This window comes from Rhipicephalus microplus, chromosome 7, assembly GCF_043290135.1.
Source record: "Rhipicephalus microplus isolate Deutch F79 chromosome 7, USDA_Rmic, whole genome shotgun sequence".
In the NCBI taxonomy this organism is placed as follows: Eukaryota; Metazoa; Arthropoda; class Arachnida; order Ixodida; family Ixodidae; genus Rhipicephalus; species Rhipicephalus microplus.
In genome coordinates, this window is record NC_134706.1 from 9,785,839 (window position 1) to 9,801,738 (window position 15,900).

The 15,900-nt window shown below is 46.0% G+C and overlaps 1 protein-coding gene across 1 annotated transcript in view; it reads left to right on the plus strand.

Annotated features, from left to right (window-relative positions):
* Positions 1–15,900, plus strand: part of LOC119179423 (ATP-binding cassette sub-family C member 2) — a 63,171-nt gene that overhangs the window by 21,543 nt on the left and 25,728 nt on the right. The window contains exons 4-8 of the mRNA XM_075868387.1: positions 4,626–4,763; positions 5,232–5,366; positions 8,971–9,038; positions 9,910–10,026; positions 12,321–12,449. Coding sequence (XP_075724502.1) covers positions 4,626–4,763; positions 5,232–5,366; positions 8,971–9,038; positions 9,910–10,026; positions 12,321–12,449 — 587 coding nt within the window. The remainder of the gene's footprint in view (positions 1–4,625; positions 4,764–5,231; positions 5,367–8,970; positions 9,039–9,909; positions 10,027–12,320; positions 12,450–15,900) is intronic.

The window sequence follows — 15,900 nt, forward strand, 5'->3', positions numbered from 1 at the left end:
CCGGGACGGCTCTATGCTCTACCATTGTAGATTAACAAGTACTCTGAATATTCAAACACTTATTCTAAACACACATAGCGGCTCTATGCTGTCCCATAGCACAGTGCCAAGTGCTGTAAATCGTTAAACTCCTTTTCTAAGCACACGTTTTATGCCCAGACCGTCTTGAAACTTAAACAGCTTGTTCTCTCCTATAGTAGAGTTCCTTGTACCCTAAATCGTCGAACATGTCTTCTAACAGCAGTCTCACAGATACGGCGCTCTGACAGCTTCTTACTCTCCCACGGTAGAGTACCTCGTACTCTAAATTGTCGAACATTCGTTCTAAACGGAATTCGCGAAGCCTCTTTTCGAAACACTATGTAGAAGAGCCTTTCTGACTCGTTGCCTTTACAGTGTTTTGCGCATGCTATTAACTGGCCCAGGGGCCTTTTTCAAGCGATATACTTCATTTTCAGAGACCATGTTCTGAGTCTGTGCACAATTACGTACCTATAAATTAATTTCTAACAAGAGAGCTGCATTCAAAATTCCAGAAGTCCTCTTCGGTTTCCCTGTAGTGGTTTTGGAACGGGAATTGGCAATTTATATTATTGATTGATTGATATGTGGGGTTTAACGTCCCGAAACCACCATATGATTATGAGAGACGCCGTAGTGGAGGGCTCCGGAAATTTCGACCACCTGGGGTTCTTTAACGTGCACCCAAATCTGAGCACACGGGCCTACAACATTTCCGCCTCCATCGGAAATGCAGCCGCCGCAGCCGGGATTTGAGCCCGCGACCTGCGGGTCAGCAGCCGAGTACCTTAGCCACTAGACCACCGCGGCGGGGCGCAATTTATATTATTATTATTATTATTATTATTACTATTATTATTATTATTATTGGAAATTAATTCAGCTAATGACTGTCGTTTGCTTCAGGTAGATTTGTGTTCTTTCTCGGAATGGTGTGACAATGACCATTGGAGGTGGGGCTAGTCAAGCTGCTATAGCGCAGCTTTTTTCCTACTTTCTATGCCACAATTGTTTCATGTTTGTGTAAATCACGGTGTATCGTTGTGGTGAAATAAATTTCAACTTTCAACTTTCAACTTTCTTTCAACTATTGTCCGAATAGCTCATAGACCAAACTCACGAGTACATTTCGCAATACATATAACCGTATCCATTCCATATTTTGTCAATACCATCTCTTTAAGGTTTTGTGAATTCAGTGATCTTGGTGTTCATTTTGAAAGCTGGCTGAATTTTTCTACTCACACTAAACGTACTGCCACGCGAGGCCTTCGTTCTCTCGGCTGCGTTTGTAGAATCCCTCCAGAATTTAGTTTTCCTATGGTCTTCCACAAATTGTGCAACACAACATGTCTTTCTCAACTTGAATATGCATCTTTAATCTGTAATGACATTGCTAAATGTCGCAGTCACGCCATTGAGCGAAATAAGAAAAAAAAATCATAAGCATTAACAATCATCGGCTCGCTACAAATGGCTCTGGATCTCGTTCCAACACTGCCAGGTGATTATCATTGCCATCACATCACCGCCGACGAATCGCGCTGTCCGGTTGTTTTCTTCACAAACTAGTTCGCGTTATGACATATTCTGCCTTTTACTTCTCAGTTGTGTAAATTTTCGGATTCCGCATAAGTTGACCAGAGAGAATCGACCATTTTATGTAACTGCCAACTTCTTACAACACTCTATTGCTCATGGACAACTGGCCTCAGAGACAGACTATAGTGTCTTATACGCTTTGATGTTGCCTTTCCTCTGTCGCATTTTTTAAATTTCTCTCTCTCTCTCTCTCTCTCTTCGCAACATTTCTTTTTTAACATCTTTTATTCCCCTCACCCCTTTCCCCAGCACAGGGTAGCCAGCCGGTCTAAGAACTGGCTAACCTCCCTGTCTTTCCACTTAAACTTTCTTCCTCTTCTTCCTCCTATAGCTCACGGAATACAAGGTCATACAGATTACAATGTTAGCTTTCATGATCTTCATGTTTTTCTCACTCCACTGTTATTGTTTTCGTCTCAGCTCTGCACTGTCCTAATACAGTTTCTCACAATTTACAGATTCTTCCCTTTTTGTATTCCAGGACGGTTTCAGCCAACTTTTTTAGATACTGTCAGTTGGGTAAGTGCTAGCGATCGCAGCGGCGATGAGCGGCCCCCTCTCGTATCCCGCTCAGCGGCGGCGCTGCTGTCGCTTTGGGATTGGTGAAGGAGCGTCGGCTGCTACCTCCGCATGCAAAACAGCGGGAAATTCGTTTCCAAATACGCGAATTTTAGCTAAAGTAGCTACATTAGGGCTGAATGAATACAGCTTTGTGTTAAATGAGGGCCGCGCCTGTACATGAGAAATGTATGAGTATTTATTTCTTTGCCTGCAATGACAGTGTGGCGTGGCCAGCGGGTGGCACACTGGGCCTGTACCGTTCTCTCTCCCCCCTGCCCTCCCCCATTTTCCGCTATTGTTTTCAGAGCGAAAAATGACACTTCACCACATTTGTCTGTGCGGCACCCTCTTCACATCAAGGTGGTGACCCTTCCCCCCGACGAAAAATTCTACCTTGCCGAACAACAATCTCAACGCTACGCCAGCGTCGCTCCTCGGAGCAAATACGAGTTGGTGCCGCCTCCGGAGCGGGCTTTTCCAACTGACAGTATCTAAAAACGTTGGTTTTAGCGTAGTTGTGTACATTAAAGACGATAGTCTTTCTTTGAGGCCTTCGACGAAAAATTTCGGTCTGTCTGTCTGTACGTTTGTCTGCCCTTAACGGTACCCTAAACGACACCAAAGTGGCCCAACGATACTGCAAACGGCCGACCCCATTCGCAGCGCCCACCAATATTGCTCAAGATTCAGCGTTCATACTTGTGTGATTGTCAATTAAAAAGCAAATATTGCGCATATCTGAGGCACCACAACAACACGTCAATATTCTGTATGTGTGTCTCTTACTAGAAAAGGCATACATAAGTAATTTTAAGGACCGTAGCGTTTATCATGTTGCGCTGACCAGGCAGCGCTTTCCAACGCTTTGCTCAGACGACACGGTGGTGGCACCTACCGGTCCCCTTGCGTTCTACACCATATCACCTCCGAGACGGGCGCGCAAGGCGCGTGCGCTTCGTTTTCCAATATAACTGCTAGATAGCGCTCATGTCTCACGTGTGACGTGACTTGATGCACTCGTTCACCTCCGCCGCACGCTCGAGGCACTTTAACGCAGCGCCCTAGTTTACTATTCACTGATTTTCTTGCGCAGAACATGAAATAAACGTTTTGTTCACTCTCCCCAGACACAAGAAAGACTATCGTCTTTCGACGACATTTGCAGTGTAACATGCTGATACGGGGTCGATTTGTTTCATCCCCCTTTATATTTGCACTTCCTTTTCATGATTATTCGCTTGTCTATTACAGCGAAAGATGTTATGAGATCAGAACATGGGTCACGCATGGTGCCGTAGTTGTCCGCCGCCGTCGCCGGTGTCTGTAACCAGTATCGAAAGAAAAAAATCAGTAAATAAAGAAATACCAAGGACAAAGTGGGGCTCGAATCCGGCTGCGCTGCGTTCCAGCCCAGTACTGTACCACTGAGCTACGCTGGTGCTGTCTTCTTTAATGCATGAAATCATCACCAATAATTGTGTACTACGCACAACATACACACAAGCGTCCAGAAGGGGATGCCACTCCGGAACAGGGTCAAAAGTCTCAACAACACTGCGCACTTGAGTAGCTGCTTCTCGGAAGACGGATCTCGTCGACCGCGGTGGCTCGGCGTGTCTATCAATCATGCGACTTCGAGACACGCCAGTGCTTGGGACTCGTTGGCAAACTTGCCTTAGGCAGGCTCTATGTCGGGAAAGGAATCGCGCTAATACGCCCTATAAAGCGTTGTAGAACAGCGAAAAAACAACCAGTCATCTCACAATGCGAATAGCGTTGTGAGTGGGGCGGTAATGCGTTCCATTTTTTTGTGTGTGGAGTAACAAGTAACGTATTTAGTTACTTTTTTTCGGTGATAGAACATTGCTGAAGGTCCTGCACTGCTAAAACTTTGACTAAGTGGCGGCGCTGATGTGCACGCACGCGGTGTTTTTTCGATAACCAGTGCAAATCGCCACGCGCTTTCTTATGTAGTGATTTTTATCAGCGCTTCTATCACGCGCTCCGCCCTGTGTTGGCGCCATGGCCGCCGTACAGATTAATATTAATATATTTTAGCCTTTCGGAATCGTTGATTGCCAAAAAGGCACAAATCAATTTGCATTTGCCTAAAATGTTATAGTTTACTTGTTATCTCTCAGAATGTTATCATATCAATGTATAATTAAAACAAATGACTGAGAACGGAGTTATTCTTTACATTCGGGATTCGTTATCAGCGTATGGGGGCCTTGTTTCGAATTACTTTACTAGTCGTACAGAATGCTGAGAAATGTGTTCGCCTGACTCGCCTGTTTCCGTAAACGATGAGAATAATGTTCATTAAAATTTTCCTTCAAAGTTCAATGATCTTCAAGTATAAAGATTCAAGTTGTCTGAGATGTTCTGATTCGCTTCGGTGTCTTCAACCGTTTCGCGTGCATGCGTGTTTGTACTGACAGGTGTGGCTCACGTTCAGCGCTCTCATGCAACGCATCAAAGGCATGTCCGCTTCCAACTTGTTCTGCACGGTGCACGCGATGTATTTCGTCGCCTGTGTGAACGACCTCTTGTGTATGAAAGACTTGACTTTCGCGCAGGTGAGTGGTATTACTGGCTTTCGAAGGTACTCGAACCTATTCGCTCGAGGTTGAATAAATAAATAAATAAATAAATAAATAAATAAATAAATAAATAAATAAATAAATAAATAAATAAATAAATAAATAAATAAATAAATAAGTAAGTAAATAAATAAATAAATAAATAAATAAATAAATAAATCAACAATTAAATGTTATTTTAGCACACTTATGTAACGTTCAAAGAATCAACCTGAGCTATTTGAAATGACAAATCATTTTTTAAAAGCTATATCTCTTGATCTTTGAAGCAAAACAACAAGTGTGCTATTGCTTTTGACTCTATATTTCAACATTTCATCATTTAGAGAATGTAAACAAATGTTTACATTCTCTACATTGTGCCTGCGTGCCTTGCTATCCGTCATATCGTTGTTTCGGGACGTCATACCGCAACAACTATTATAGATACGCGGATCCTTCCAGGCAGCTACCTACCATAGTGCGGACGAGTTTTCGTGGGCTACCACGTGGTGTTCACTGTCGATGGTCGCCGCACTTGGGAGCCTTTTGTTCGCCTGTTTTCGAAGCAGTCCCGTCTATATCAAGGATAGCATGAAGGTGAGAGCTCAGTTGGCTTGATTACTGAAATGGTATGTGTGGAAATATTTACGCAGCACTCCGAGCGGCAACGATTAAAGCATTAAAACAAATGTTACAAAGTTGTAAAGCGAAATGCGTGATATGATGATATGACGTGAAAAAAAAAAGTATACGAAGAAGTGAAAGTTCATTGAAGGATCGTTTTTCTGATTAGGCACAACCTAATGAAATCAACAGGCGATGAAGCTATGCCATGCGCAGTGGTCATTGTATGCTTTTAAGTAGTGTAGAAATTATTACATAAAAGAAATGAATTATAATCGACAAAAAATCTTCTTGCCGCAGGTGGAAACTGCAGCTGCAACCTTGGTATAACATGTCGGATGCTTTAGCAATTAAGCTAGGCCGCTTTGCCTTCCTTTTTAACGGTATTTTCAGTTTTCTTTTTGTTATCCAGGGAGCTTTAGTCAGCGTCGCTTGCAGCCACGTGTGTGAAACACTCTGCTTTGGCCAGCTGGCATCGCGTAGCACATCGTGTTATCGTGAATTGGAAGCCCATCAATAAACTCTTTCAAACTACCTAAGGCATGAAATCTGCCTGAACCTTATTTGCGAGATGCTATCGATCTGACAAGCAAATAATCACCCCCCCCCCCCAAAGAACAGCGAAAATTTAAATATTTTTCTCGTTCTTGAAAATGTTTCAATTTTTCATCATAATAGGAAAATGTCAATTCAAAACGAAGGGGAGTATTTGCAGCTGTGAATGGTGAAAGAATGTGTAGATATAAGAGCAATATCACATATTTAGTTTTTAACATTGTGACAAGGTTGATTCACCCAGTGTATGTTTGACTTCAGCACTACATTACTCAAAGTTATCGATAAACGTGCTGTGAGTGCATGACAAACGCGCTATTGGTGAACACTAAAATAACTAAATTGACTGGTAAAATTCAAATAAGCCCCCCTTCCTCCCCCCTAAGAAAAAAAAAAGGCTGACCAGTGATTGGGAAATTGTTTTTTTACATACTCTATGTAAATCGTGCAGGGGCACGTGATTGGCTGTACTGATCAAACAAAGGGGATTGCTATAAATGATCAGTCGAAATCGAAGTTGCCTACCAGAGTTATTGTTTACTAATTACTCAAACGACCTTATGGCATACGCACCTCTCCTATTATCACTTATTCTGAGTCCATGGTACCGAAGGCACTCTTGTTATAACACTGCAGTTTCAAGGAAATAACTGTTTTAAGCGATATCTCTTTTCTGGAGTATTTGTTCGGTGCGATAGCCCAATTGGAAACGCTACTGCCTTACATTCGTGGTCTCTTTGATGACAGCGTTGCTTTTGATTATCTATTAGTTGTGTGTTTTTTCGTTGTTGGAACGTTTTTGGTATCTTTGCTGTTGGTACTATGCATTATCGAATATTCTTGCCTCTTACGTTTTAATCTTCCCTTCTTATCGTTTATGTACTTACATGGTACAAATATGTTGGTACCTTTTTGTGCTAAATACATTGATGTTCTATAGTTGCTGAAATATGTTTGAGATTGTGTTATACGAAAAAAAGAGAAACAAACAAACAAGCTAACTAAACGTACGCCATAGTGGAGGACTCGTGGTTAATTTTCATCAGCTGCGGCTCTTTAACGTTCGCCTAAGTCTGATTACGCTGGTCTTATTCTATAATGCGGCCGGGGTCCACCATGGCTCCGTTGTCGTATTTTCGTCACGGATATGACATTCTAAATTGTACCCAAACAGATTGCAAAGAAAAAAAAAAACAAGAAGAAACTGTTCTGTTGCCGGACGTTGAAGCTACGCCCTCTCGCTCCGCAACGCGCGGCTCGAGGCCATTCGACCAAAAACCGTATATACGTTGGCAAGCTTGCTGACGTCAAGCTATTTATATACGTATAGCATACACCGTTTGGCGGTTCTCAGAGTTCTGCAACTTTAGCGCGTCTTCGTCATAGCGCGAAGGGCTTGCCTTGAGCGCGCTCTACATAGATCGCCGCCTCTAGCGTTTAATGAGTGCCGCCTCCACGGAGCGTGGTCTCTGCTGTGCGCGCGCTAATGAGACTCGTGATACGGAAGAGCGCTCAAGGTCACTTCGCTCGCTGCCACAGCCGCTATACGCGATGTAGTGAAATGGTGACTGTTGTTCGCGCTCGTCCTCTGTCTTCTTGAGCGCTCGTTTCGAGCGTCCTAATCTCTATAAGAGCAGCGCGGTTTAAAGTCTAGCTGCGCCACATGTTAGTCAGCGCTCCTCTTGTGTACGCTCATTTCGCGCGTGCTCTTTGCTTGAGCAGCGCGCTGCAAGTTTAGAGTTGCTTGCCTTTCTTCGCGTGACATTAGGATTTGTTACTGTAGCATTCATTTTTTCGTCCTTGTGGCGAAACAATACAATAAAAAAACGCTCAACTGCTCTCTTCGATCACACGTTTCACTTGCTTGTTTACCGATTTCTAAGCAGTGGGATGAGCGACGTTTTTTTTCCTCTTCTTGGAACGCGCTGCTTCCTTCGTATTCACGAGCGCGCAGGTCGCGTCGGCCATAGTAACTATGAAGCTCATGATGCTGAAATCGGCGAATAGCTGTGAATTTGGTTTTGGCGCCGTCATTCGCGTTTTTGGCATGATTGATTTTGATTGATTTGATATGTGGGGTGTAACGTCCCAAAACCACCATGTGATTGTGAGAGACGCCGTAGTGGAGGGCTCCGGGAATTTAGACCACCCGGGGTTCTTTAACGTGCACTCAAATCTGAGCACACGGGCCTACAACATTCCCGCCTCTATCCGAAATGCAGCCTCCGCAGCCGGGATTAGATCCCGCGACCTACGGGTCAGCAGCTGAGTACCTTAGCCACCAGACCACCGGGGTGGGGTGGTTTTCGGCATCATTCGACGAGAGAAAGGAAATCGATTTCTATGTGAGTTTCAAAAATAGTTGTATGTTCGAAGCCGCAAGCAGTGCTATAACGTTTGGGTCACTTTCTGTAGAGCCTCGAATACCGATAAACTGGGTTTTGTGAACATGCTAAATAATTGCTGCCGGGTCTCTGTAAGTTGCGTTTTTCGGTGTGGCCTTAATCACATTTGCGCAACGTAGAAGCTGATGCGAAAGCACCGTGGACCCGCCGGGGTGGTCTAGTGGCTAAGGTACTCGGCTGCTGACCCACACGTCGTGGGATCGAATCCCGGCTGCGGCGGCTGCATTTCCGATGGAGGCGGAAATGGTGTAGGACCATGTGCTTAGATTAAGGGCGCACGTTAAAGAATTCCAGGTGGTCTAAATTTCCGGAGCCCTCCACTACGGCGTCTCTCATAATCATATGGTAGTTTTGAGACTTTAAACCCTATCTATCTATCTATCTATCTATCTATCTATCTATCTATCTATCTATCTATCTGTCTGTCTGTCTGTCTGTCTGTCTGTCTGTCTGTCTGTCTGTCTGTCTGTCTGTCTGTCGGTCGGTCGGTCGGTCGGTCGGTCGGTCGGTCGGTCGGTCGGTCGGTCGGTCGGTCGGTCGGTCGGTCGGTCGGTCGGTCGGTCGAAAGCACCGTGTATACACTGCGCATGCAATACTGACTCGCCGCTTATCTGCAGGTGCAACGCAATGTGAGTGACGAAACGCTTTCACCTCTTGCGAAGTGCGTGGGCGCTGCAGTGTTTAGGTGAGTTGAGTTTATTCTTGTCGATTGTTTTACTGGTTGCTCCATATTCTGTTCTTGAGGCATTGCTCATTACCTTTGTCCACCGCTAGATTGCGCAGTGCGTCGAAACACTTGTATGCAGATAGAACACAGAATGGCAAATGACGTTTGAAATGGAAATGCAACAGGCAATCAGACCAGGGAAAATGCAGGGTATGGTAATTGTTTTTCCTTACTACAGTGCAGCAACTGTGACGCGTATAGATGTGTAATGAAAGGAACTCAAAATCCCTTTTCCCATGAATGATATACGCGCCCACTACCTCGAATAACGCATCCGGCCCTCCACCAAATAGAGGTACGTTGGATGGTGCTTTCCAATCCATTACCGCCTCATTCATATATATACTGCTAATTCCACCGTGTCGCCTGTAAGCCAGCTCAGCGGAACAAGGCTTTCATGAACTCATTTAGTATTTCTCTACATGCAATCCTTGGGAGTGTTTACCAACGCTGCTTGCAGGCTGGACGGTGCCTGTTAACGCTTCAAGACCTCCATGCTTCGAGATATTAAATAGACAGAGATACCAAACGAAGAGGACGGGAGGGCGCCTCCCGTCGCAGCCCAATTTGTAGAGTGTCTTACGCGTGATTGTAAAAGGTTGTGAGTTCGACCCCACCGATGGAAAGGCTGCTTTTTTGACAACAAATTAAATTGTGACGTAATTTTTTAAATTTACGTCACATTTTGGAAACTGCAGTTATAGGTAACAGTTAACGTGCGCCACACTTTTACAGGTATACTTGTTGGATGCATTTGCTTATGCGCGCGAAGTGTTTTAAAGATCATGCCCTTTAGCGCTTACTTGTTCGAACAATGTGTTTTACGCAGGCACATCATCAACGCCGGCCTTTATTCCGTTACTGTGGAGGGAGACATTTTTCCGCTCATGCGAAGACTGAAAAGCCGACTTCTTGTCCGCAATTTACGTTCTTCGCCACTCAAATGGTACGAATTCGCTGCATGCACGAACGGTATATGCATGCGGGTACATCGTACCACGATGCAAAGAAACAGTCTGCCATGTCGTATGCTATATAGCACGCGTGACCCTATTTCCCCGCCCCCAGTGCTGGGTAGCAAACAGATGCCAATATCTGGTTAACCTCCCGGCTTCCCTTTGTCTGTCTCTCTCTCTCTCTGTAGATAAAAGGTGTCAGTTTTTACTCGCGTCTTCATTAGGGTCATCTGACTGTAATAATAGACGGTCGTAATCAACACTCGACTTCCAGTTGCGCGTCCGCTGAAGTGCTCAAAACGTCTGGGTAAGGAGTGTTTACATATCCAGCGTAGTGGTTTCATTATCAAGACAGCGTTAAAAAGCTTATTTCACACGCACTGTGTCGGATCGTTCATTGGAAGGAAAAAAAAATCAGCGTTTTCAGTGAGCGATAGTTCGGAAGTGATTCAAATAAATAAAAAAAGATAATCTGGCCCATATTTCGTAGCTTGGGAATCGATGTTACGCGAAACATGCTGAGAGAAGGAGACACTGGTGCATTTTTCGTTTAACCGAAACGTTACGAAATGACGCTAAAGATATGTACGAATGTTGCACGCTCACACATATGTTGAACAGTCGTATATGTTTATATAACCAGTTGTTTACAGCTGTGTAACGATGCCAGAAACAACGTAGGTGTTCCCAACACCTGAAGTGGTAATCTGATACGTAGCGCTGGTGCTTGCAGTAATGGTAGTCCCTTGGTTGTGCTACGCATAGACCAACTTCACTTGGTGGTGCTTATGTATACAACGCCTGTATCATAGGAGCACATGCGCAATGTTTTCAAACTTAGAAAGCCAGTATTGCAACCACAATTGATCTTTCACTAACGTTAAGACTGAATAAGCTTTTTTATTCCTAAAGCAGTTTCGAGACCTGGCCTTGCCAGTACTTTTAAACTTAGAAAGCCAGCATTGCAACCACAATTGATCTTTCACCAACATTAGGACTGACTAGCCTTTTGTTTCTTCAAAGCAGTTTCGAAATCTGGCGTGGCTATGGGGTAGAATACTAGATTGCCACGCAGAATGCTGGGGCTGGATTTCTCCTGGGACATTGACATTTATTCTTTGCTTTCATCTGATAAACGCTGCCGGTATCGCTTATCCTTCACGCTCACGCGTTAAAACTACCCACGTATGTTCTCGCCCTTGCTGGGTAGATACTAAGTGCATCACCTGTGGCACGTCCTCGCATACCTGTGGCACATACCCGCCCGCGGATGGATGTACGGGCGAGCACACGGATGGACGTCCGCGGTAGGCAAAGAAATTCTTCGCATATGAAATGTTCGTTTCGAACGCGAATGTAGTCTAGGCCTATACAGCTTGGCGAGCAAAGTCATGCAGCAGTGCTTAAAACTGGTTCCGAAAGGAAAACTTGTACGAATATCACGTAGTGTGAGGATGTGCACTCTCTCAACACGCGTAATATTACGCGACAAAACCGTAGAACCGCACCTGGCGTCGAAACTCGTGAATTCCGCACACACGTGGTTAAGGGTCACCCGTCACAGTGCTCATCGGAATAGGTAATCGTCATTGTCAGCAACAGCGTGAACAACGCGTGCAGTTGCGATTTGCGCGTTTTGTCTTACGGACGCATATAGTGGGTATACTTTTCCGATTCGCTAAAGGAAGAGTTATGTTGTAGTGGGCAAGTATAATTGAGCAGGCAATCTATATATCATACATAGGATATAGTTTGAAATGGTCAATTCACACTCGCACAGATGTTTATTTTCTTGCTGCGTGGTGTCCACCGAGAATCTAAGCCTATAGGCTATTGGGAAGGCCGTGTGAACTGGGTCACGATAGATTATAGAATGCGCTATCGCTTTCTGCTTTTGAAGGTGATATAAGCTCGAGCTTCCTCGAAATTTGTGGTGGCTCTTTCATTGTAGATGTCCGTATGGTTAAGTAATGTCAGGCCTTGTTCAACGTCAACCACTCCTCTTGTCTTCAACGTGAATCCCATTCGGTGATTTGGTTTGTTCACCGACTGTGCGTAATTATGCGTTTCGGATTGCTTTTCTAATAGCTACACTGTTTAGGATAAAAACATTTTTCTTGGCTTAGAGAGTACTGTGGGCAATGCAGCTAAAAGCACTAATTTATCTCACTGCGGTGTCTTAGCCACTTTCTTGTGTCCGTGCTTGCATGCTCCCTCTTTTAGAGAGACTTGTAGATCTTCAGAAACGCACCGATTACTCATCCTAAAGCTTGTGCGCTTCCAGGACGGGGCGCAATTCCGGCTTCCACGTCTTCTGTGGATTCTTGCGCGTGCTGTGGTACGAGGCGCTCTGGGTGATCCTCGCAGGATTTGCATTCTACACCAACTACATTATACGCGTGCCCTTGCTTGAGTGAGTATTTCGTAAACGCCTTTTCCTATTGTTCAACTTGGAGCTTTGTAGATCGCATCGTTTACACGAATTGCTTAGATCTGAAAATTAAGCGAGTTGCTATGGATTCGTACCTAGGACGTTGCAGCGCTCACAAAAAGAACAAGCTACGGAAGAAGTGCACAGGATTGATGGATAGTACATGGATTAGTCTCAGGTTCGTTTTATATGTGGATTCAAGGTCAAGTTCTTCGCACGTGCTTGGGATTGCCTAGGTGTGCTAACATGCTCGCAACTATTACCATTGGCCAAGACCACCCGATTACGACCTATATAACTGTCGACACACTCCGGGCGCACATTCGCCATATATCCAGACTACCTAACCACCACCTTGCTAGCCTGCCACTGTAAAGACCGAAGGCATAGTTCTCCAGAGTGGTGGTGGCTAACCAGCGATCCATTTCCTGGAGATTCTCACCCGCAACCATACCGCCTTGCCCGGAGTGGTGCCTGCAAAGTTCTCCTGTCCACCTTGAAGTCCCGGGGATAACCAAAAAGGTAGCTTGTCAATCTGCAGCCCTCAAGCAGATCTCATTGGACCATTTGCATGTGTCGTACGAAAACCGAACTCATATCTATATGGACGGTTCAGTCTCGGGAAGTTTGACAGGTGCTTTTGTGATTCCATCTCGGTCAATCACCGTCAAGTTTAAGACTTCACACGTCAACACATCTACGGGCTCCGAGCTCGCCGCATTTCTTGCCGCAATTAGATTTGTTATGCGAGAATCCCCTGCTAAATGGGCTATCCTCTGCGACTCCAAGGCGGCCCTTCTACGTATGCGAAGTCTACGACGCGAGAACTACCATTAGATGGTATCTCAAATCCATGAAATCTGTCATCGCGGCGCTAACAAAAGATATTACGTAATCTTTCAGTAGCTGCCTGGTCACTGTGGGATTGGTGGTGACCACCTCGCTGACAACGCTGCTCGTTGTGCCCACGACGGAGCACCCACACTGCCCATACCCCTGTCAAGGGTTGATGCCGCAAAAGAACTTCGCCGCATCGCGCATAACGCCACACTTATGCATTGGGATCTTCCACTAAACTACACTCGACGCCCACAGAACCTCGCTTCATTACTCCGATTGCATCTGCCATCAGAGACTTCGCGACGGGATGCTACAATGCAGTCTCGGTTGTGGATCGGCGTTGCCTCCACGAATTCATTAGGTCGTCGCTTTAGTATGGCTGACTCCCCTAACTGTGAAAACTGCCATTGTGTAGAAACTGTGGAACATCTTCTGTGCCATTGTCCAGACTTTGAAGAAGATTGCCGGACTCTCCAGTATGCCTTAAGGAGGCTGGATGATTGATCCTTTACTCTGGAGAAGATCTTGGGAGCGTGGCCTTCACGAACTTCAGCCCAGAAAGCCACACGAGCCCTGCTACACATCTTGAGGGCAACGTCACTGTGTGACCGCCTGTGAAACCTGGACTGTGTGTGCAGTGTGTGCATGTGTGTTATGTGCAATGTGTATCTCCTCCTCCTCATATCTCCCTTTTGCTCCCTCACTCCCATTTCCCCCGTGTAGCATAGCTAACTGGACTGAGTATAGTCAACCTCCCTACCTTTCCGATATGTTTCTTCTCTTTCTCCATCTCTCTTGCTCGCGGATATGAGACAGCATTCACATCCCTCACTCACACTGCGCGACTCTCCTCCTTCCCTCTCTCCAACAGCTGCGCGTTACTGTTTTCTGCCACCTGCTTGCGCTCGTTCCCACAGTGCGCGTGTGCGTCCCCTCTCCTCCCCTATGCTTCCCCTCCCGGGCCTCGCAAAGCCGACGCAGGTAGCGTCTGCTAGCGAGTTTCTTGATTGATGCTCGCGCTGCGCGACCGCGATTCCCCGCATCACACCATGGTCCCATTCGGGGAGATGGTGCGATTTTCGTGTTCAGCAGTTGCACTTCACTACCCTGGGTTACTTAGGCTCACCAATACAAATCGGCTCACAAAGTTTATAATGATTCATTCTTTCGTCAGATGCAAAGAGGAGAGTTCAGTGAATTTTCTTTGAGGGCACACCGAACTGGCATAAAAAAATTGCCCGCAGCTTCCCTCGGGGGAACACTGAGGAGGATGCGGAGCATATAATTGGTTAACGGGGTGTTAAAGTGCGACTTACTTGTGTCGATGGCTAAATTGGTTAACGTGGTTGTGAAATGGGGTGTTAAATTGCGACTTACTTGGGTCGCTGGCTAAATTGGTTAACGTGGTTGTAGGAGGGGTGTTAAATGAGTGAACACGTACGACATGTATGCGAAAGGGCGGTGTTTATTTATTGCGACGAACTTTGAGCACGATGACTTTCGTTTCAAAGCGGCCGAATCCGGTGCTGCTGCTCGATGCTGACGTCTCTCAGCGGCTTCACGTTCTCTAAGTTGAGAATCTTCCGCTCGACGCCGACGTTTACGTGCGGCGTCGCGAGCTCTTCTCCGCGCTGCCTTGTCTTCGGACGACGACTTGGTTGCGGTTCCGCCAACACTTTGGCCGGCGCTGGTCGAAGGGACGTCGATCATTGCGACCTCGGACGTCGACGCGCCGTACAAACCAACCGACGAGCGGCAACTGAGCGAGCGAGCACCGACCTTGAGTATATATACAGCGCGACGGCGCATGCACTGTCAGCTGTCGAATGTTCGAGAAGGGGGAGAAGCGCAACGGCGCATGCGCGCGCGTCAGCTGCCGATGTTCTCGAAGCGCGACGGCGCATGCGCGCGCGTCAGCTGCCGATGTTCTCGAAGCGTGACGGCGCATGCGCGCTACATTATACAGCTAGCGAATGTTCGTGAAGAGGAGAAGCGCACGCGGTGTGTAGAGGAGGAAGGGTGCACAGATGGTGGAGGAGTGAAGCGCGCGCGGTGTGTAGAGGAGGAAGGGATGCACAGATGGTGGAAGAAGGAGGAGGAAGCTTGCGGACGGCGCCGCACTACAAGCCTCGAGTATTAGATGCTCCGCATCTAAAATTGTGTCGATTCGCACCACGCACACAAACTTGCAATTTATTACCATAGATTAGGGGCATTAAAAATTACTTTGAAGCGGCTCTTGCTGCTGAACATTCTCAGCAAACTTGGAAATGTTTACCTCGAACTCGCTCACTCACAAACGCAGGAAGGGTTGGAGTTGTTCGTCGCCTAGTCGGCGGGTGTTCATCGACTAGTTAGAACGAAGGGGGTGGTGTTTTCATGTCGTAATGACAGTCGCATAACACTGCCCTGCGGGCCGCAGGTTTCCGATCTCTGGTAAATACAATTACTAAACTAATTAACATACATTCTGAACCAAACAGGGATTGATGTATTAACCAAGGTGCTCTTTACTTCAAACTCTCTATGCCAAATCATATGCAAAAAGATGAAACAGTACGTTACGGCAACCGTGCACGCACTTTGAGGACTA